Source organism: Amblyomma maculatum, chromosome 9 (genome assembly GCF_055883805.1).
Source record: "Amblyomma maculatum isolate TAMU_Amacu chromosome 9, ASM5588380v1, whole genome shotgun sequence".
Taxonomy (NCBI): domain Eukaryota; kingdom Metazoa; phylum Arthropoda; class Arachnida; order Ixodida; family Ixodidae; genus Amblyomma; species Amblyomma maculatum.
Genome location: NC_139352.1, coordinates 37,217,697 through 37,239,154, shown reverse-complemented (window position 1 = coordinate 37,239,154; position 21,458 = coordinate 37,217,697). Strand labels below are relative to the sequence as shown.

Sequence of the window (21,458 nt, the reverse complement as noted above, 5' to 3'; positions counted from 1 at the left end):
AACTTTTTTCCCGTGGTCCCGTGAATTTCGAAATTAGCTTTTACTGTAAATAGAATAAATTAAGCATCCCAAAGAAACAAGCTATATAAGGGATGTGCAAGGACTGTGGGTTTGTTGGGAATATATATGGGATTCTCTAACATTCACTCACAATCGGCTGACATGGCAGTCACTTAATTACAGTGTAAGGTGATCACTTTTCACTGTAATTTTCTGGCACTAATTTTGTAATTTTGTAGCGAAATTCCTTTCAAAATTACTTATACTCAAGTGAAAAAACTACACGAAACTATACTACACGAGAAAACTTCCTCTGCAGCTGTATGCCTCAATGAAGGCGTCCAAACTGTTATTCTATGCATAATGCAGACCTGCTAAAGCAGAGCCACGTGTTTGTCCAGGCGGTGTCAGTCCAGCCCAATTGCTGCGCAAGACAAACTTAGCGCTCCTAAGCGCGACCAACTAAAGCCCAATGCAACCAACGTGCCAAATAGCCAAACGTCGAACAGGTGCCTTACATAAGCAAAAATTATTAAGAATACATGCAATAACCATTTCTCAGTTTTGCTTAGTTTATGAAGACGTCCATAATTCGCTGGTGGTGTGTGATGTTTATTCCCAAAAAGAAAGTCCATGGCTGGTGACAGGCCAGCCACAGGGCACTAGACAATCACTGCTGCCACGCATGAAAGTATGTCACACTCGTATTACGGACATAATCATAAACTAAGATAAAAGAAGAAAATATGCACACTAATTTCTGGCTCGAATTTTCGGCTGAAAGAAAGGTTATTGCTTACGTTCTTAATTTTATCTTATGTAGGCTTCGGCAACGTCGGTGTTTGGCGCTTTGCTCTCGAGCGCCAAGTTTGTCTTGCGCCGCGTTTCGGCTGTCTCAACACCACCTTGACGCAGCTCTGCTTTAGCAGGTCTGCATTGCGTGCAGCATAACGGAGTGCGGACGCACTTGATTGTAACATACAGTTGCAGAGGAAGTTTACTCATGTACGGTAAAAGCTCAAATTGAAATTCATGGCACGAGGCAAAAAGTTTGAATTATTGAATGGCCTCGAAAAAACTGACTACAACCATTTTAAACTACTGTAAATTTACCGTCTTTACTCATGTAATGAACCCACTCACATAATAAACCCACCCACACCCGAATTTTGCCCAAGAATTTGAAAAAAAGGTGGGGGGGGGGGGGGGGGGGGGTGTCAGTCGTCAGCGCGTCCCTCCGTTTTGCTCCGTCATGGTACACAATGCACTTTGGCAGTGCGCCAAGGTGCTGCACAGCAATAACATCACGCTGTGTTTACTTTTTGGCGTTAGCTGTATCAAGTGGGGGAAGCGAACTTGGCCGAGTTTCAGCAGTTGTCTGGTTGTGCAAGCCTCGTTTTCAGTACGTTCGCTTTATCGATTGGTGGGTGCCGTCTACTACCACTCAGTTATTGAAACACGTGATAACAGCAAGCGCCTTTTGTAGCGAATGATGCTAACAGCTGGCATCATGATCGTGGCTGAAAGAATGGAGTACTCCCGCAAAAAAAAATGTTTTTTACGCGTAGCTCGTAGTGCCGTCCGAAGTCATAGCCTTTCATGGGTGTTGGCTGGGACCGCGTCGACAGTGCGTATCCATATACAGAATTAACAGGGTGTGAATTAACGAGTATTTAGTCGCACATTCAGAGGTTGCACGCAAGAGAGAGGCAGCCCCTACCGCCGCTACCCCCTACCGACCGCTAGCCCCTAAGTGTGTGAAGATTACCTCTAGTGGAGCAGGGAAAGATTTAAAATATTCACATTTCTCATTGCTAAAAGACAGAAATGCATGGAACTTGTTAATCTTTTTAAAAGGTAAATCACCACTACTGTATGACAAGCAAACTCCTGAAACATGCTCAAAGATGATTCTGCTAGAACCCAGACCCACGAAATACAGTTGCTGGCAGGTCTTCTTTTGCTGTTGTCATAGTGTTGACAGGGCTCGGACAGCTGCACAAATTGTGCCCCATTCTGATACAAATGTAAATTCTCTGTGCCATTCTGCGCAAAAAGCACTATTGAGCAAAATTGTGCCTGGTTGCTCCAAAAAGGCAAGGCAAGTGTGGTATGACTTTTTCTGTTGTTTTGCCTAGCATGTCGCAGCTCCCAATGGTGTCGGAATATTTGGAATGGTTTTCGATAGCGATTGCTAGTCCATTCGCACTGCACTCGTTGCCTTAGCATTCATTGCGAAATTAGGGTGTAGAGGAGCCATATATGAAGGTACTGGAAGATACCTATAGTGGCTGCACAGCAACCGTTGTTCTCCATAAAGACATGAGCTTCCAAGTACTATTGACAGCTCGCTTAGAGAAAGTATTCGGAGACTTGAAATGGGAGTAGTTAAGAATAGGGGTTGAAGGGGAATACCTCAGAAGCTACAATATACTGGTGAATAAACATGTGCAAAAACATTGCAAAACTTTAATGTTGGGCCTCGTCATTGTGTTACAACATCGGAAACAGTCAAGAGTAAAAGAGGAAAAAAGTAGTATAAGAGAAAAAAGTGAAACTGTATTAAAAGAGAATTGACAACCAAAAGATAAAAATGAAATGAGTAAAAAAAAAAAAAGAAGCCAATAAGTGATAAACTGGAAGATTAGTCCAAAGAGTCGCAGGAAAGGCTTCCTTACCGCACTTGAGATCTAAGTGCCTCCAATGAATTTTTCGTAATGAACTTTTTGAAATGATGAATGCAATCAATGAATCGTTCCAACTCATGCGTCTCGCTTTACTGACAGTTTCTCAAAACTCAATCGAATTTTTCAACCATTGTCTCAGGACATTGGACTCTGGAATGCATTTCCATCTACCCCAAAAACATACTGTGACATGAAGCAACATTGTTTTGGACTGCCTTGCTTAATAACTCATGGGGCAAATTGCAGGAAATGATTGACCTTGACAGGAAAAGCAGAAAGGTAGGCACAAACGTTAATATGCAGAAGATTAAGGTAATGGTGAATAGCCTCGGGAAGGAGCAGCAGTTTACATTAGCTGCGTAGTACTGGAAGTTATTGATTAATATGTCTTCTTCGGTCAGGTAATACCGCATATCAGGACCATGAAGGGGAAATAACTAAAATAATATTGGGATGGAGCGCGTTCGGTAAGCACTTGCAGATTATGACTAGCAGCTTACCATTATCGCTCAAGAGGAAAGTATATGATAGTTGCATCTTTCCGGTACTCACTAGTGGTGCTGGCCCTGGAATTTTGCTGTAGCAGTTGGTCTTGAAGATATTGTAGCATTCCTGAAGACACCAAGACTCTGTAGGATGTGAGGCCTCATATATTAATCCTTTAGAATACGTATCACCTGCATAATTTGATATGCCTGCTGCACACCATTTCAGCCTCCTTAGAACCAATTGGCAGTCTGCTTTTTCCAATTTGGACAGTTATAATGTAACAACTATTCCAAGTGAAATTAAATGTTTTCCATTTTAATTCGTTTAGAGGCAAGAAATCCAACTAGTTTTAAAGCTTTGACTGGAATTTAGAAATGTGTTTAGTGAGCACATATGCAATTTATGATGTTATAGGCACTTCTGTTCTATGCTACCATAGCGATCACACAAAGGTAGTGAACTGAGCTCGCTGTTTTCCCCAATATGTGTTAAGGAAGCCAACTAGTGGTAATTTGAGACCAAAGAAATCTTAAGAGAATCTTGAGAGAATGTTTATTGTTAAAATGACTTGCAGTTGGTCAACGAAAAAGACATCAGTTAACAGTGTTTTTATAGCATTCAGTGCTCTTAATTGCTTGTGAGTATCAATCACTATATCTTATTGCTAACTTGGATGTCTTTTGCTGCACTTTCAAGACAGTTGGACAGCTTTTCCACGGAATAAGAAATTAAAACTAAGAAAAATGAACGATTCTTCTTTAAGGAGTTAGAACATATTTATCACCTGTCGGGTCACAGTGGGGCTTTTGCGGTGCAGAACAGTACCATGGTATAGTGTTGTATAATTGAGAAGTGTGCCACCTGCCGCTGGCGAGCTGGTCATTTCAGCGATGCCCGCTCCGGACGGAGTGAGAGGGTGCTGTGTGTAAGAGGAGTACATGAGCGCTGAGCAGACAGCTGGGTGAACCGCCTCCGTCACCGCTAGTTCTTCGGACCCCGAAGGTGCACAACAATACATTGTGCCGCTTGAGCTCCCACGTGCTTGACTAATTGTATTAAAATGATTATGTGCATGAATAAAAGAACTAGTTTCCTATAAATGTGGCCATTGTTGGGGAAAATGTGTAAAAGCGGCAAAACATATACAGCCAATGTAAGATACAGATTGCCGGTGAAATGACAAGCAACAGTAAGAAATTTGCTAATGTTAATGGGAAGTCCAATGATGAATGCCTAGTGTATGTTTATGATAAAAAAATTTTATTATTTCCTATTAGCTCCCAGGGAGTTCTTACAGCTACTTCACCCCAGCTACAATGCAGTATGCATCGGCAATGGCATGGCAGCAAACGTCTCTTTAGAGTTTAAGCAAGTTGAATTTTCTTCATACATGATTTTGGAGAAGTAATAATAGTCTGTGTTGAAGCAGGGACATCGGAAAGTGCTTGTCTTTGTTGTTGCGTGTTTGTGGCAAAGTGTTGTGCAGTGAACACTTCACCTCCAGGGATCTTGGGAGCTATCCTTTGTTGTGCACTCGTCGAGCCAAGTGTTGGTGCCAAGGAATAAGGCTGAAAGTGGTAAAAAGGAAAAGAGATCAGCTGTATTGTAGACAAGGCTGTCTTTACAAAATGAGTACTGGCATTCGAGTTCAGTTCAATATTTTTGAGCCAAAAGTAAACTGACCATTTTGGACAGTTGTAACAGCCTTGGCAGTTTTCTTGTCTCTTCGGTCATGCTGTTTGTCGTGCACAAGCGTGGCGGAATCTCATTCACGAAAGCGCACTAGCATTGCATGTCTTCTAATGCCTACGAGTGTTGCCTCTGCTCGCGGTGCGCACTGAGCTGCTTTCACACGGGTTTCTGTAGCCCTGTATACATGGACTCAAAAGCACATCGAGTAAGTGAGGTCACCCTTACTCGACCCATTTAGTGTCTACATGATTTCATTTCTAGCGATTAACTATAGCAGCAGTGCCTAGAGGTGTGCATGGGCCGAAATTTTGAGCCTGACCCAGGCCCAACGCTACTGACCCGAGCTGGGCCTAGCCCGACTTTGAAAAGGCGGGAGCCCAACCTGGCCCGGCCTGGCGCTCAGATTTTAAGGCCCTGCCTGTCATGCTGTAATTAAAGCTGAAGCGATCATACAGAAGAAAATAATATCAGGATGATAAGATTATCCAAGATGTTGGTATGTTGAGTTCTCAAGATTGAAATGACAAGTTTAATGATACATAGAGGCACAGCACTAAGTAGAATTGACTTACTGTGTGGAAACATGTTATGCATTGAATTGAGACATTTGCGGTGCTTCTGGGTAATGAATACAGTAGCGCTGAAGTTTCTTTCGGTGCTGTAACCTGTGGCTGGAATGACTAACACATTCTTTTATAGGAAAGCAAGTTTTTGGTAAGCAGCTTGTTTGCTTCTCCAAAAGCGCACTAGCTCTAAACCTAAACAAGGGGTTGATTTTGTGGCCAGGTACTTGGTGAGCTCGCCTGACTCACCATGTGCCCTTCACATGAACTTTTCGCAACAAGAGAAAGAAGAGCACGCTTGCTCCGCAGATGCTTAGAGCTATGTCCCGCTTCAAACCAGGCCATGTCGAGGCAGGAGTAAGCCACAACAGAGGTGATAGGCGACAGCGAGGCGCGAAACGGATACCTAAACGTCAGCGCCGGGGTTCCCCAAGCGGAGACGCCAAACTGAAAACTAGATAACCCACAAGCGGCCCCTCTGCCTTGCACTGAAGGCTACCAAAGATCTTTCGCGGCAAGAAGGTGGGGAGGAAAGCGGGTCTTCTCCAGGAAAGAACTCTGAAGCTCTCACATGGGGAAGACGCTGGCTGGCTGTATTGGCTCCTTTGCAAAACTTGCATGTACTCGTGATCAAGGTGTCTGTCCCGGCCTGAGCCCGAGGGAGAAAGCTTGCGAGCAGCCTGTGGTCCGGGTTCGGTAGGAGCTTTCGGGCTGGCCCGAACTTGTGCACAGCTTTAGCGATGCCATTGAGATTCGAAGATATTATGTGAATTTTTGTAGTCGTTTTACATTCTGTTGCCTTTTACTATAGAGAGGATCGGTTATTTTTTATCGTATTTTGAGAGACAAAAAGCATTCAACTTCGCTAACACTCTCAAAAGCGCCGGAAGCTTTTTGATCCCAGAGTTCCCTAGAACTCGATGAATCGACTCCCTGACTAGACAGTATCTACATGCTTTTAGACAAACGAGTTAGCCTACCCCCTGCAAGCGACTTAACTTGACCCGCTGCACCACCTATTTTACTTGACCCAACTGCATATACATGAACCCAACAACTGTTTTTTTTTGCTCTACAGGCTTACTCAACCCGACTGTTGAGTTCATGTATACAGGGCTTGTATGGTACACCAAGGATAGGAGCGCCTAGCTGATCGTAAGAGTCATCCGCAGTGTTGATGCATTATGTGGCACCAATCGCACGTCCTTTGGGCTGTCTGATGGTTTGACCCCTGAGGCATTCCTGGAGTGCAGGCATCAGTATTTCAAAACATTTTTTTTGGCGCACCGTTTTCCTTATGCACCTTCTAACATTTCTCCCCAACTGCCTGCTACTGCCAAGCCAGCGGATGTGTCAGTGCACATGAAATTGTTCAGGTGGCCGTTGACTCTATTGTGCAGGCAAAAAAAAAGGGATGGCGGGGTTGGGCCATTCCACCCCTGAGCATGTTGCATCAGAAAACTGGGTTTTTTCATTTACATTCTTTTTGCTTCATATTTCCTTTTTGATAAAATTAGGGTTGCAAAATGTAGCAAGAGGAACCCATTCTAGAGCATACAACGAATTTTTGTTAGAAATTGTTGCATTTTCCAATCTGTTGAAAGGAAAAAGGTGCAAAGCAGGGATTTTGGCACTCAATTATGAGGATTTTTGATTCCAGCATAAAACACTACTTGTTTTTGATTTCGCATTTCATTGGTGCATTCCACTGAAGCCCCCCAGTGTGCCTACTCAAGAAACAGAGTTCATTAGCTGGATTTAGTACTCGCAGCTATCTTGCCCTTGATGATTAGAAACCCTTTCATTCTACCTCACAGTTTGCCATCCACAGGAATAATAAGCCCTCGGTGTGTGCAAGTGGAGGGCACAGAGGTTATTGGTTGGTTGAGCCACTTTCTCAGTGCAGCTTGCTACTGCCAAAAGAGAAGCTGTTGTGGCAGCATGTGTGAAATGATTCAAGCATACAGCTTATCATAAGCATGATCTAGCTTAGGCACACATGATAACTAGCTTCAGCCTTTTCTTTTTGCAGAAGCATTCTTGAGAGATCAAGCTTGCCTCGGGGATGCAGTGCTCCCGTTAAAGAATTCAGCTGCCTTAGCTGAAAGAGCAATATGGCTCGTTCATGTTATATTCTAAATAGTTACAACTGTTTAGGATGTGCGTGTGAAATGCAGAGCGCTATTAACTCAGTATTTCATTTTGTCCAAAACTCTGTACACCACCATAACATGTGGCAGCTGCTTCTCGTGCTATGGGCTTTAGCTAGCAGTGATTTAATTGTGGGCATAGTCAGCATTGTTCACATTTGAAAAAGTGTGATTCTTTTCAGCCATCTAGTGAAAGCAGCAAAAGATAGTTCACAAAAAATTCAGTACAAACTTAAGCTCCATATTTAAAGGCCAACTCTGCGGTTTCCCTACCTATTCGTAATTACAATAATTTAGTAATTCATAGGAAGGGAAAGGCACAGTATCTGTCACACTTGTTACTGTGAACACCTGAACCCATGGGAGAAATGTGGGAGGGAAAGTGGAAAGAGAAGCTGTAGTGCCTGGGAGTAAGTTCGACCACCTTGGAATTTTTAACGTGCACTGACATCGCACCTCATTTTGCCTCCATCAAAACACAACCGGTGGCGGTCAGGGTCGAACTCGGGTGGTACAGTAGTCGGGCATCCTAACCACTGCACAACTGTGGCGGGTCCCTACCTTTTTTTATTTTGCTGAAATTTTCACTCGCTCCCCTCAGTTTTCTGCAGATTTGTGTCAAATGCCTGTGAAAAAATTGGTCAAGGAGGGAAATTTTGCCTAGGTATAATTTTCTTCTTTTTAGACTCATGTTTTCAATATAACTAAACTTGTCTCTGCCATTGCATGGTTCACTAATTACCGATTCATTGTCACTTGCCTGCTTTTGTCACTGCCATGCAGTTTGGTCATGAATGTCGCCTGCTGAGTTCCAGTCGCTGGCTTGCTCCTGTTACATTTATGGCAAAAGCCTTACTAGGCTATGTCAGCACCAGAAGTGTCCACAAAATGTGACATTACCAGTCATGTCCCGAAGAGTAGTGCAGTGCAGTATATAAATACAGCAATTATTCAATACAGTCATGGTCATAAGTCGTGATCAGTTGTCTTAATGACATTAACAATCATTATGTTATGTGACTATAATAGTATCATGTGACAGTCAAGATCTATTAAAATGTTATGATACTATGAGAGCCCACAAAAATCCATCAATATTTAATTTAAATTTTGAGAATTCACCGGAAACCTGACTCCTATCCCTCCAATCTCTAGCCAAGCATGCTAACTAACCACGTCCATGACAAAGTAGGGGTCGTGACGACTGATTCACCCCCATCTCTAGAAAGGAGAGGGGGAATATCACTTGTCCATCAAGTTGCATGAGAATTTCATGTGGCTGTGAGAACACCACACATCAAGAGTAACGGTGTACAGTCAAATCCCACACTTGCAGGAGCACTGCAACTAATGCTCGCCAAGGATAGGGAATTTCCATTGTTTGGCATTAGCCCTGGCCTTGGTAGGGAAAGCTATTACAAGGAGCACATGAACAGCTGCAACGCTCAGGCTTTTTCATTTCTCCAGTGCAGATTCTGTAGTTCTCTCAGAAGTTTTTTTGTGTCGGATGTGCTTCATGGTTTTTTCACTTGTATGAAATGAGGCTAGGGGAAAGTTGAGGGCGTGAGAGAAAATGATTTGTATTATGCTACTCATCCTTTCATGGGCAAATGTGATGAAAAGTCATGCAGTGGATCAGAATGTCTCTATGCCTTAGTCAATTACAACTCCATCTGTGGCCTCTTACTATAAACTCTTTGCAGGTTATCGTCTTGGTAGTTAGTCGCACTTTATTAGCAGAAATTTTCTGCTTCAAAGCTGAGTTGTTTGAGCCTGGCTTACTCTAGCAGCAAACACAAATGTGGGCAGTACAAACACTAAGTAATAGCATCTTCACTATAAATTAACTTTCTTGGGGGATGAGTCAAACGTTCATGCTCTGAAAAGCATTTCTTTCTACTTAAAAGACCACCTTTTCTCGTTTGCACAATATTTTGTGTTACCGACCTCTTATCATGCACATCTTTCATATTGCCATGTTAACCTTCCCTTGGTAATTGCTGTCCTCTCACCTTATTGTTTACCCTATTCAAAGTAGAACAAGAGAAAGAAGATGGCTACATGGTCTGAAAGAGCACTGAACAGGGGTAGAGGAGGGAGGAGCCTCAGTTCATAAGTCGAGCCAAGATTTCGACAGGTGGACTTGTTTTCGCCTGGGTGAGACGAGGACAAGTCCACTTGTCAAAGCGTTGACTCGAATTGTGAACTGAGGCTCCCCCCTCTACCCTTGTTCAGTGCTCTTTCTTACAATATCTAAGGCACTGCGACTGTTTCTTCTAGTTTCTTTGGTCTGCAGCTGCATACTTTGCCATTAAGATGGCCGCATAAGTTACAACAAAAGACCACTCATTCCCACTTCAGAGATATGCCCAGTTGTTATTGTTCACTAGATTGTGGTACACGAAACGTTTGGCTAAATGATATTCTTGATTGGTGATGTTACTGAGTGTCCTAATATTAGTAATCTTTACATACCCGTTTGGGACTTGCGGGGCAGGCTTGCAACAGCATCTACTCTGTTGGTAATGCATGGTACCTATGGGAGCAATTGGTTCTAAATATCTTCATAAGTTCGCTGGTCTATCGGTGGCGACTTTAGGGTGCACTTCGCATTCAGACAGCGTGAAATGACATGGGGCATACAAAACGACAGTCTATTTTTGTGCGTCCAAGATAGCATTAGTGTATTAAGTCCACTTCAGAAAAAAGCCCTCTTCTCTGTGTCCTCACTGTCCAGTAACATTAAGTAAGGCTTCGAAGTCTTACCAACTGGCTCATATTGTAAATTGTGAGTTTTTTTTACTAGACTGCATTTTATACAAGGTACCAATCATTGGCTGCATATCCCGGCTTTTTAACCTGAAAAAAAAATGTGCTAAGGTATTGTTGTCAGCGAAGTTGGTAGGCGTCTTTTAAAAAGCGCAGTTGCGTTTACTGCTCTTTGGGCACAACTATACATTTACCTATCATAGCTATCAGTATTGCAGTTGTCAAATGGTTGACTTTGGAGAATATAGCTGTAGGTCTACAGTTGGGGCTTTCACCTGTAAAGTGGTTCTTTTGATTATCCTTATGATTTCAGATGTTTATGAGATGTTAATGAACTACTTTTGTGAATTGGACAAATCAAAATGTATGCAGTGAGTCAGGCAGGTTCCTGGCTCTGCCTCTGTGACATTCTTCGACGAAGCTCGATCACACTTGGCATTCCCAGATTATGGTGAATTTATTTATAAAATTGCATGTATTTTGGCGTCACACAGAGTGCGGCCTCTCCACACGACACTCCAGTTGCATCTCTCCTGTCGTCTCTGCTCGTCCCTACATCCCCCATGCTCCCTCCGACCCCTCTCTCCCTTCGAGAGTCCTCCTCACCAGGTCCATGGCTGTCTTCGCGTAGTCCCAAGCTTCCAACTCCTCGGAGGATCGAACACTTCCCAGAAGCCGGCAGTCATTGCAGGCACTCGCACCCTGCCGCGGGCAGCGGCCAGCTCAGATGACACTGGCAGTGCACCTTGCGGGAACCCATAAATATTTCCTCCTCGCCATCTTCCTGGCGCCAGTTCTCCAGTCCCCACCGCCGCTTCGCTGCTCTAGTTTCGGGAATGTGTTTAGCCCGCCAACACTTCGCGGGACGCACGGCATACACAAACACGCAAAAGCCGACTGTTCATGCCCCGCCGGGGTGGCGCAGTGGTAAGACGCCCGACTACTGTGCCGGAGTTCCCGGGTTCGAACCCGACCTCGGTGGCTGCGTTTCGATGGAGGCGAAACGAAGTGGCGTCCGTGTGCTGTACGATGTCAGCGCACGTTAAAGATCCCCAGATGGTCGAAATTACTCCGTAGCCCTCCACTGCGGCTCCCCTTTCTCTCTTTCCACTTTCACTCCCACCTTCCTCCCTTCCCTTACTGCGTGGTTCAGGTGTCCACAGAGCAAGTGTGACAGATACTGCGCCTTTCCCTTCCTGTGAACCAACCAACGACTGTTCATTCTGCTGGTGCTTGGGGCAACACACAGCGCGCACGACACAGTGCCTCAGGATATCTAAGCTTTTACGGAGCTGCAGTGTCAATTCGATCTTTTTCTCTCTAAGCACCTTGTTAATTGTCATCTTGATGAGCAATAGGTGTAAGGTTTGAATTGTGTGATCCTTTATTTCAAAACTGATCTGTTAAGATTTCATGTTAGGTAACAAATGCAGAGAAGATAAAGGTTGGTAATGAGATATATAAGTAGGCAGTCAATAGCCACTGATGCCAAGTAAAGCAGAGATCTTTTTTCTGTGTTGATAAATGCTAATGAATGTAAATCTGGAGACAATTGATGAGACAGTAAAAAAAGAAATGACCATATGCCATCAGTGGCGAGTTCATGTTCCACTATGTTCAACATTTTTCCAGCTCCCAACTTTTGCACTGTTGCCATTTTCACAACAAGAATTCCTAGCTAGTTGCTTCTGATTATTTGTTTGTGGAGCCGCAAATTATTCACATTTTTCCTGTGCCATCAGGTTGGGTGCAGGCTTTCGCTACTGTGAATGCATTGGGGAAATCGGTCTTTCAATTGGTCCTATTGCAGTCAAAATCTCTCTAGCCAGAATGTTGTTGTCTTGTTTTTGTGTGTCTGAAATCGGGCCTGTATCATAATTAATTTTATTTTAAGATGTGCTGGCATATGCATAATTTTTCGGTTATTGTGTTTGAACTCTGGGCTTTGACTTAAGTGAATCTGTGGTTATCTAGAGATTTGATGACTTCAAGAACACTACGAATTTGTCTTGTATAGTATTAAACTGGTTTTTTGAGCTCGATACAAATGTTGGCATCATGAAGTTTGTACCACTGGAGCCACCTACGTTTCTTTGTTGGGGGCATTTCTCGGTTCCCAGCTATTGTGACGGCCCTCTCATTTTTGTTCTGCAACACTTTTCTTATTTTCTGGTGTCATGCTTATGTCTACTTCCTGTGAGCACTGGCCAAAATGTCTCCTCAATAGCAAGCAGGAGCTAAGCTAAATGAATTGAGTTTTTTATTCGGAGTGCTTGTTCTGCTTTTGGGTATTGTAGCAAAAGCTTGATGACCTGTTTTCTCTTTAGCTGTACATGCCAATTTGCCAGAACAATGTGCCAGCCTTGCAGTTTCTTTCATTCACATTGCATATTGTCACAAGGAAAAACATTTGTAGTGGAAACAAAGTACATTTTAAGTCATCGCAAGTAATGTAGCTTCTTATAGGCTTCTGCAGTCACAGGAGTAATCCAGATGTATCTGTATAAGCACATTCAAGCCCTGTATCAAACTCTTGAGCAAGCATTCATGTTTCTCTTTATTTTTTGCTGCTGCATTGTGCTGTGGCACCAAGAAGACCAAGTTTGTCGCATTCTCACCTTTATTTGTTTGAGACTAAAGATGCGAAGTAAAAAAATGCATCAGTATTATTTAAAATTTCTGGTGGCTGAGGATGTGTTCTCTCTTTTTGTTTATTTTGCAGGTTCAATGTTACGTTTTCACATATTCCTTTAAAAGAGTCGAAGTCTGAAGTCTCCGCATTTTACCATCTGTGGTTTACTCATGGCCTGGGAATTGCTGCTCACCTTCCCTCATCGCTGAAGTGCACCTAATTGAAGATTTCCTCTACATCACCTAATATCTGCATTGCACATTCACACACTGTTGTGAAATTGCTGGGCCTGGGATTTTGCATCTAATTTGCATTTACAATGTGTGTTGACACTCTTTTGCACATATCTAAACCTTGCATATTTCCATGTATCCTTTCCAGTTGTAAATACATTGCTGCCATTTCATTCTGGCCTTATGCTTACGTTACTTCTTGTAACCAATTGCTAAAATACCTCTCCTCAGTGGCAAGCACAAGTTACGCTGCATGAAACGAGTTTTTTGTTCGCAGTGCTTGTTCTGCTTTTGATTAATGTAGAAAATGCTTGATGACCTTCTTGTTAGCTGTGCATGACAGTTTATGTAAGCTTGTCAAACTTGCATTCTCTTGTATTCATATTGCGGATTGTCACAAAAAAAAAAAAATTGTGATGGAAACGGAACTAAATTTCAAGCAATTGCTAGTAATTTTGGCTCTGTATGTGCTTCCGCAGTCACAGGAGTAATTCAGATATATATATATATATATAAGATAAACACAAAGAAGAAGGAAAAACAACGTGCCGGTGGTGGGAACCGAACCCACGACCTCCGAATTGGAAGAGCACGGGACGCGATATTCGGAGGTCGTGGGTTTGGTTCCCACCTTCGGCACGTTGTTTTCCCTTCTTTGTGTTTATTTACCTTTCCCCTAAACACATTACATTACTAATTTATGTGATTATCAAGTAAAAAAAGAGACAAAGTACAATCCCCAATGCTTTCCTTGGCCTCGCCGACTGTTGGCTTCTTTCCTCCACATATACTACATATATATATATATATATATATATATATATATTGACCAGGTTCAAGCCCTGTATTAAACTCTTGAGCAAGAATTCATGTTTCTGCTTATTCTTGTCTGTTGCATTGTGCTGTGGCACCAAAAACCCAAGCTTGTCGCATTCTCATATGTATTTGTGTGAAACCAAAGATCCCAACTAAAAAAGTGCATAAGTAGTATTGAATAAACAATCTGGTGTGTGAAAATGTGTTTTCTTTTTTTATTTTGCAGGTTTGACGTTAGATTTTTCTACATTTTTCCTTAAAAGAGTTGAAGTCTGAAGTCTCCACATTTTACCATCTGGTTTACTCATTGCCCGGGAAGTGCTGGCCTTTTCTCATTGCAGAACTGCACCTAATTGAAGAGTTCCTCTGCATCACCTAATATGTGCATTGCACATTCACACATTGTTGCAGCATTGCTGTACCTGTATTGTTTTGCATTTATAATATGTGCTGACATGCTTTTGCACATATTGAAATCTTGCATTATTCTATGTATTCTTTCCAGTTGCAAATACTTTGCTGCCATTTCATTCTGCAATTCCTTAGGATATCTGGCTTAGGGGTATTGTGGCTAGTACCTCAAAGCATTGTCACAATGGTGGTTGGATGTGCTGTAAAGAAAAAGGCTTTGCAATGAAATGTTCATTCAAGTGATAGGTTGCACCTTAGCATTCTAGATTTTGGAGTGTACACATTCAGCTTTGTTTTAATAATGAATAATCTGAGGGCCCGTTTTCCCCTATATCAAGGCTGTACTTTACATGTCTTTTCATCCTTGTAGGGTTCTGCTTCCAAGATCATCTTTTATATTGGAAAGGCAGTCAGTTCGTGGGAGTGACTGGATGAGATGTTCTTGGATTGTGCTCCACTGTTCAGAGCGGCATCTGGAATACTTGACATGGAAACCCACTAACAAAAGGAGCTTCGTGTAGAAGCCAAATGGGTGCTCTTTAAGTCTAAAGAGAAAGCTATAACTTTAGTTACACCTGCAGGATGCTTGGATGTTGGTGATGCAATTTGTTGTGCATGTATGCTTAGTGCTTGCAACTAATCAAGCAGGTCACAGTTGCTGTTATCGTTTATACATCAGTGTATGTTTTAATAGTGACCCCTGTAGTGCGTTATAAAGTTGATCAGTGGTGTAGTCCAGTCATCAATACACATCAAGCCTGGAAGTTGTAATTTTAATAGCCTTCTGCAGCGATGCTGGACATGAAAAGTGGTGCATTGATAATACTGTTAATTAGGTCAAGGTGGCTTCCAACTAAACTTTCTCATTTATAGTGATACCAAGTGCTTTTGTAATTTCATTGGGTTAACACAAATCTCGCTACAAGACAGTGTTCGAGCGAACCTCTTCGGAAAGCTTTGTCTGCCTTTTCCTATTCTGAATTGATCTGAATTCATAATGTATCTTCTCATGCTTGGTGGATTTTACAATTGCACATATGCAGAATTTAGGGAGTTACAAATAAGGTTGATTAGGAATGGGACCAGTGTTCATTCATAATGGCATCCTTAGCTTTGAGAAATGAAGTTTCCTTTCTCATTTTTCTTGTTCCTTTGCTCTCAGTATGTGTGCTTTTGTTTGCTATGCTGAGCTTTCGAGGCAGGCTTATCCAGGTTCCAGTGCCAAAGTGAAGTTAGTAATGGAACCTTGTCAAAGATTCTTATGCATTCAGTAGGGTTTCAGCTGTTTAGCAAAGGCCAGCTCTAATTGATATCATATTTTTGTTAACCTATTTTGTCTTTTGTGCAGGCTCATCCAAAAATGAGAGCACCAACAGTTCACTTCCTCAAGAGGAACCACCTGGAGGAAAGCGGCGGTTTCTGTGCCATGAGTGTGGGTATGCAACTGATTTCCACACCAATTTCAAGTACCACCAGATGACCCACTCCGGAGAGCGCCCATTTCAATGCAACCAATGCAGCCAAGCCTTCAGACAAAAACACCACCTGGAACGTCACATTCGCACCCACACAGGCGAGAGACCATACCAGTGCACATATTGCAACCAGACCTTCGCACAGGAGTCACACTTGAAACTGCATCTTCGCACACATACGGGCGAGAGGCCCTATGAGTGCAAACATTGCAGCAAGAAGTTTACTGCAGGCAGTGACCTAAAGGTGCACCTTCGGATTCATACTGGCGAGAGGCCCTACAAGTGCAACCTTTGCCCAATGGCCTTTCGGAAAAATTCGGACTTGAATCGTCATGTACAAAGTCACAAACGGGCAAAACCATTTGCATGTCGGTTTTGCTCTGTGGCATTTCTACGCAATGAAAATCTGAAATACCATGAACAAAAAGTTCACCTGCTGTCAGCAAATGCTCCATGAAGTTACGGCAGTACTTTACCATCTTTTGGGCTACTGGGATGATTGCAGGACAGTTTTGAGCTATGCAACATGTGCCCGCATGTTCCTAATTTACTAATGTGATTCAAACCTGCATTCATATTTTGTGCACATTTTCTAGGTTCTTTATAAAACGAAGTCCTAACTATAAATTTTTTGAATCTAACTGCTCTCAATCTGTTTGTTTGTGAAAATATAGAAAAGCAATTAAATATATGAAACCGATGCATTTAAGCATATATTAACTTTGCGAACTCTGCAATGGTGTTTTTGAAATCAAAGCATAATCTTGACGAGTCCTGAATTCTGCTTTCCTGTTGAGTTGGGTTCATTTGTAATCATCATTCACCATGCCGATGACGATGCAAGAAGAAAATAATACAAAGCTCTGAACTGGTTTTCTCCTCCTCTGCTTATCTTGATTAAGGTCTCTTGAATGATGTGGAAAAGTTCACTTACTCTTGAACATGCTATTACCATGTCAGCTGAGTTCCCAGGGAGAAAGATGGGTGTCTACTGCTCGCAGCGCGCTTTTCCCCCGCCACGGCCAGACTGAATCCAGCGGCGCGCGCTCCCTCGACCGTTTCTTTTTTTCGCGCTCGCGGAGAGTCACGCCCCACCTCCCACCAAACGCGGAGGAGGAAGGGGAAATTGTATTGCGGAGGCTAGACGACCTCGGGCAGGAGAGTGAAAAACCTTTGCGAGGGAACGGAAGGAGAGAGGCAGGATAGAATCGGGTGATTGCGGTGGCTGTAACTGCGTTATTAGTTACTCTTTTCAAAAACATTTTGCGGCCTTGCGTTCCAGGGGCGAAGTCTCACAGTCACCGGGGAAGAAAATATTTTCGACCGGAGGGTGGACAGTGGGCCTTTAAACAAGACAGCTCTTTGTAACAACCACAACAATGCTTATATTGAAACAGGTTTTTGGTTTCAAACTTCAGTTCAGTCGTTCACTCGTTTCCGACTCTTCGTGACCCTATGGACCATATCATGCCACGCTTTCCGGTCACTCACTATCTTCCTAACATCACATAACTTCATCTGCAGCACCTCGAGGATGCCATCTAACCATCGCGTTCGCTGCCTACCCCTTCTTTGGTGACCCTCAACCTTTCCCAACATCAAATCTTTCTCCAGCGACTCCTCTCTTCTCATCAGATGACCAAAGTAGCTGAGCTTTAACTTTAGAATTTGACCCTCCAATGAGCAGTCAGGGTTTATGGTTGACAATATCGACTGATTTGATCTTCTGGCAGTCCAAGGAACTCTCTCTCCGCCAGCACAATTCAAGCACGTCAAATCTTCACTGGTCAGCCTTCTTCACAGTCCAGCTCTCACATCCATACATCATGACTGGAATGACCATAGCACGAGCTATACGGATCTTCGTTGGCAGTCTAATGTCTCTGCTCTTTACTAGGCGGTCAAGGCTAGCCATGGCTCTCTTTCCCAGAAGCAGCCGTCTCCTAATTCCATGGCTGCAGTCTCCTTCCGGGGTAATCTTGGAGCCTAAGAAGAGAAAATCTGTCACAGCTTCCACGTCTTGTCCCTTGATGCTTCAGGACTTGATGGGGCAAGACGCCATGATCTTTGTCTTTTTAATGTTCAGTTTAAGCCCAAACTTCTCACTCTCTTCTTGTACGCGCATCAGAAGTCTTTTGAGTTCCAGTTCACTTTCTGCCATTAAAGTGGTATCATCCGCATATCTAAGGTTGTTGATACGTTTCCCAGCAATCTTCACTCCAGCTGAAGACTCGTCCAGATCGGCCTTCCTCATAATGCACTCAGCATATAGGTTAAATAGGCAGGGCGACACTATGCAGCCTTGTCTCACTCGTTTCTCAATCGGAAACCAAACCGTACGACCATGCCCAGTTCTGACTGGCCTCTTGCCCTTCATACAGGGTCCTGAGGGGACAGATGAGGTGATTTGGAACTCCCATCTCTTGTAGAGCTTGCCACAATCTGCTGTGATCTACGCAGTCAAATGCTATCGCATAATCAATAAAGCAGAAGTAGATGGGTTTCTGGAACTCTTTTGCTTTTTCCATGATCCAGGGAAGGTTGGCAATCTAGTCTCTAGTTCCTCTGCCCTTAGGAAACCCAGCTTGCACGTCCGGAAGCTCCAAATCCACATACTGCTGCAGCCTACCTTGGAGGATTTTCAACATCGCCTTGCTAGCATGCGAAATAAGCGCGATCGTGCGGTAATTGCAACAATCTTTGGCACTGCCCTTCTTTGGAATGGGGATGTAAACTGACCTCCTCCAATCCTTTGGCCACTGCAGGGTTGTCCAAATTTGCTGACATAATGTATACAGAACCTTAACAGCGTCGTCATGGTTGAGGTTTTGAAGCAACTCAGCTGGAATGCCATCAATTCCGCTAGCTTTGATCTTAGCAAGGCTGGCTAAGGTGCATTCAACTTCACTCTTCAGGGTACCCGGCTCGAGATCATTAATCACAGCCGTCTTATGTTAGGTTTGCACATCCGGGTCCTTCTTGTACAGTTCTTGTATATTCCTGCTACCTCTTCTTTATCTCTGAGGCTTCCTTGAGGTCCCTGCCTCGTTTGTTTTTTATCACGCCGAGCTTAGCACAGAAGCTTCCTTTGAAATCTTTGATTGTCTTATACAAACTTACAGAGAACAAATTATGGAGGTGCCTAAAATAGTCATTCGCTCTGTTAGACCTATCTACTTTATCACAGCAACTACGGAAGGCTACCTTCCTAGATGTCCTGGCAGAGCAGCTTGTCAGCTACCTTAGGATTGCGATGCCATTTCACAGTGTATATTTCCCAGCTTAGTAACAAAATCATTGCTCAGATATTTATTATTCTTAAATAGGTGCTTAAAGTCATTTTAAAAAGGTCCATGTTCCTTTAATATGCTATGTTCATATCTCTTTTGCAAGCGATATGCGACCTTTAGATGCTGTTTTAACAGCATTGGTTTTCTGTTCATGAACTTGTATGTTGCCACCAAAGTATGTTGGCCATGAACATAAGTGCTCCTCTAATGTTATGATTTGATTTTTATTAACTATTTCCTTTTGTTCCACTGTGTCACTCCTTTGTCTGAAGTGCAACAAGTGGTTATGATGTATACTTTGCAAATATTATGGAAAGTCTTACCAAAAGGGCTTGCTTTATGCTAAAAAACCATGAGTTGCTTTGTTTCGTTGGCTCCTAACAGTCTCTGGATATTGTGAACATATCATTGTTTATGCTGTTGCACTCTAAATGGGAGCTTCTTATTCATGTTTAGTTGCTGTGGTCCATTATTCCTACATTTAGAATTTGCAATGCAAATGCAGTGTTTGTCATAGACAGTTCCCAGATATCCTGTCTGCTTGACCCTAGGCATTAACAAAAGATTGTGCTTCTTTGTTTCTTGTGTTGTCTTGTGCTTGTTTTCGTTTGTTTGAAACAAGTTTTTAAAGTTTGAAATGACATTAATGCATTAACATGAAGAAATCTGGCTGGCATAATTCCACATTATTGTCTTTTAAAGAGCCTTCCTCCTTCCATTTAAACTTACCCTGGATGCTATGTAGTATTAAATTTGCAGGTCTGTATCAAAACTGTTAGTACAATCTGCTTTTAAGTGGCAGCCTACTTTCAGTGTTTTTAGCCAAAGCATTTGCTTTGGCTTGTGGCTGCATTACTGTATGAACATTGTCCATTTTACCCACAGGTAGAGGTGTTTCAAATATAAGAGATGATGTCTGTGAATATTTGCATATTAAAGCATTTTTGCATATGCCTCCCTGTAGTAGAACTTGTGTTTTTCAGCCTACTAAATCAAAAAATTTCGGAACTATTTTATCAACTTGTGAAGTCAGTGGGAGTTCCTAAATGATCATGCTTATAAATAGTCATCCTAAGGAAAAGACCTTGTATAATCTTGAGGGCATAATTTGGTTGTTTCCTTATGAAAAATGTAATGGTGTGAATTGTCTAACCGTTAGTCAACATCAGATAGTTTTGAGTAAGAATCAACTGCTTTTTTTTACCGCAGCGCTTACAAACGTATGACATGTTGTATTTACTCATGTGATGAACTGGCACTCTGCAGGGGTTCAAGCTGGCCCGAAATTGCGGCCCATGGGCCAGGCCAGAAAATTTCCAGTTTGCTTCAGTTCAGTTCAGTCGTGTCCGACTCTTCGTGACCCTATGGACCATGTGACGCCATGCTTTCCGGTCTCTCACTATCTTCCTAACATCACATAACTTCATCTGCAGTGCCTCGAGGATTCCATCTAACCATCGCGTTCGCTGCCTACCCCTTCTCCGGCAACCCTCAACCTTTCCCAACATCAAATCTTTCTCCAGCGACTCCTCTCTTCTCATCAGATGACCAAAGTAGCTGAGCTTTAACTTTAGAATTTGACCCTCCAATGAGCAGTCAGGATTTATGGTCGACAATATCGACTGATTTGATCTTCTGGCAGTCCAAAGAACTCTCAAGAGTCTTCGCCAGCTAGTTTGCTAGGCCTAGGCTTTAAGGGGTGGGCCCAGATTGATCTGTGGCTAGCTGTGTACGCCATCTTTCTTAAATGAAGGAATTCCACAGCTGAAATCGGTCTAGGGGTTTATGAATAAATCACTACTAATGCTTTCGTTGACGCTGAATGAAAGCTCATTTTTAGACAAAGTTTAATCAGCACCAGTCAGTTGTTTGTTTAAGTAACTTCGGTCGTGCACGCCTGATGATATTCAATTACAGAAGCCAAGATAAAAAGGAAAAGCGGAAAACACAGCAGTGCGCTATACCACAGCAAAGGTTTTTTGGAGTGCTACAACACATGGCACATGGCTAGTTTGCAAGAGCATGTGCCTACTATATGTGCACAACACCAGTGAGAACACACTGTAGGATTAACAGGAGGAGCTGCTGTGTATCTTGGTGGTGTGATAACCCTAATTGGATATTTGACGCCTCATAACAGCCACCCAAAAAGTATCCTTATTCTGCGAGAAATGGCATTGGATAAGAGCATATTGCTTTAGAAGAATGGTGGCTGAAAAAGGAAAAGCAGAAGCATAAGGTGGAAAGTGGA

At 42.8% G+C, this 21,458-nt stretch overlaps 1 protein-coding gene across 1 annotated transcript in view; it reads left to right on the top strand.

Moving 5' to 3' along the window:
• LOC146178864 (uncharacterized) overlaps positions 1–20,959 on the top strand; it is a 37,094-nt gene extending 16,135 nt beyond the window's left edge. The window contains exon 6 of the mRNA XM_084580056.1: positions 15,738–20,959. Within this exon, the coding sequence (XP_084436182.1) occupies positions 15,738–16,374 (637 nt within the window). The 3' untranslated portion in view covers positions 16,375–20,959. The remainder of the gene's footprint in view (positions 1–15,737) is intronic.
• The last annotated feature ends 499 nt before the right edge of the window (positions 20,960–21,458 follow it).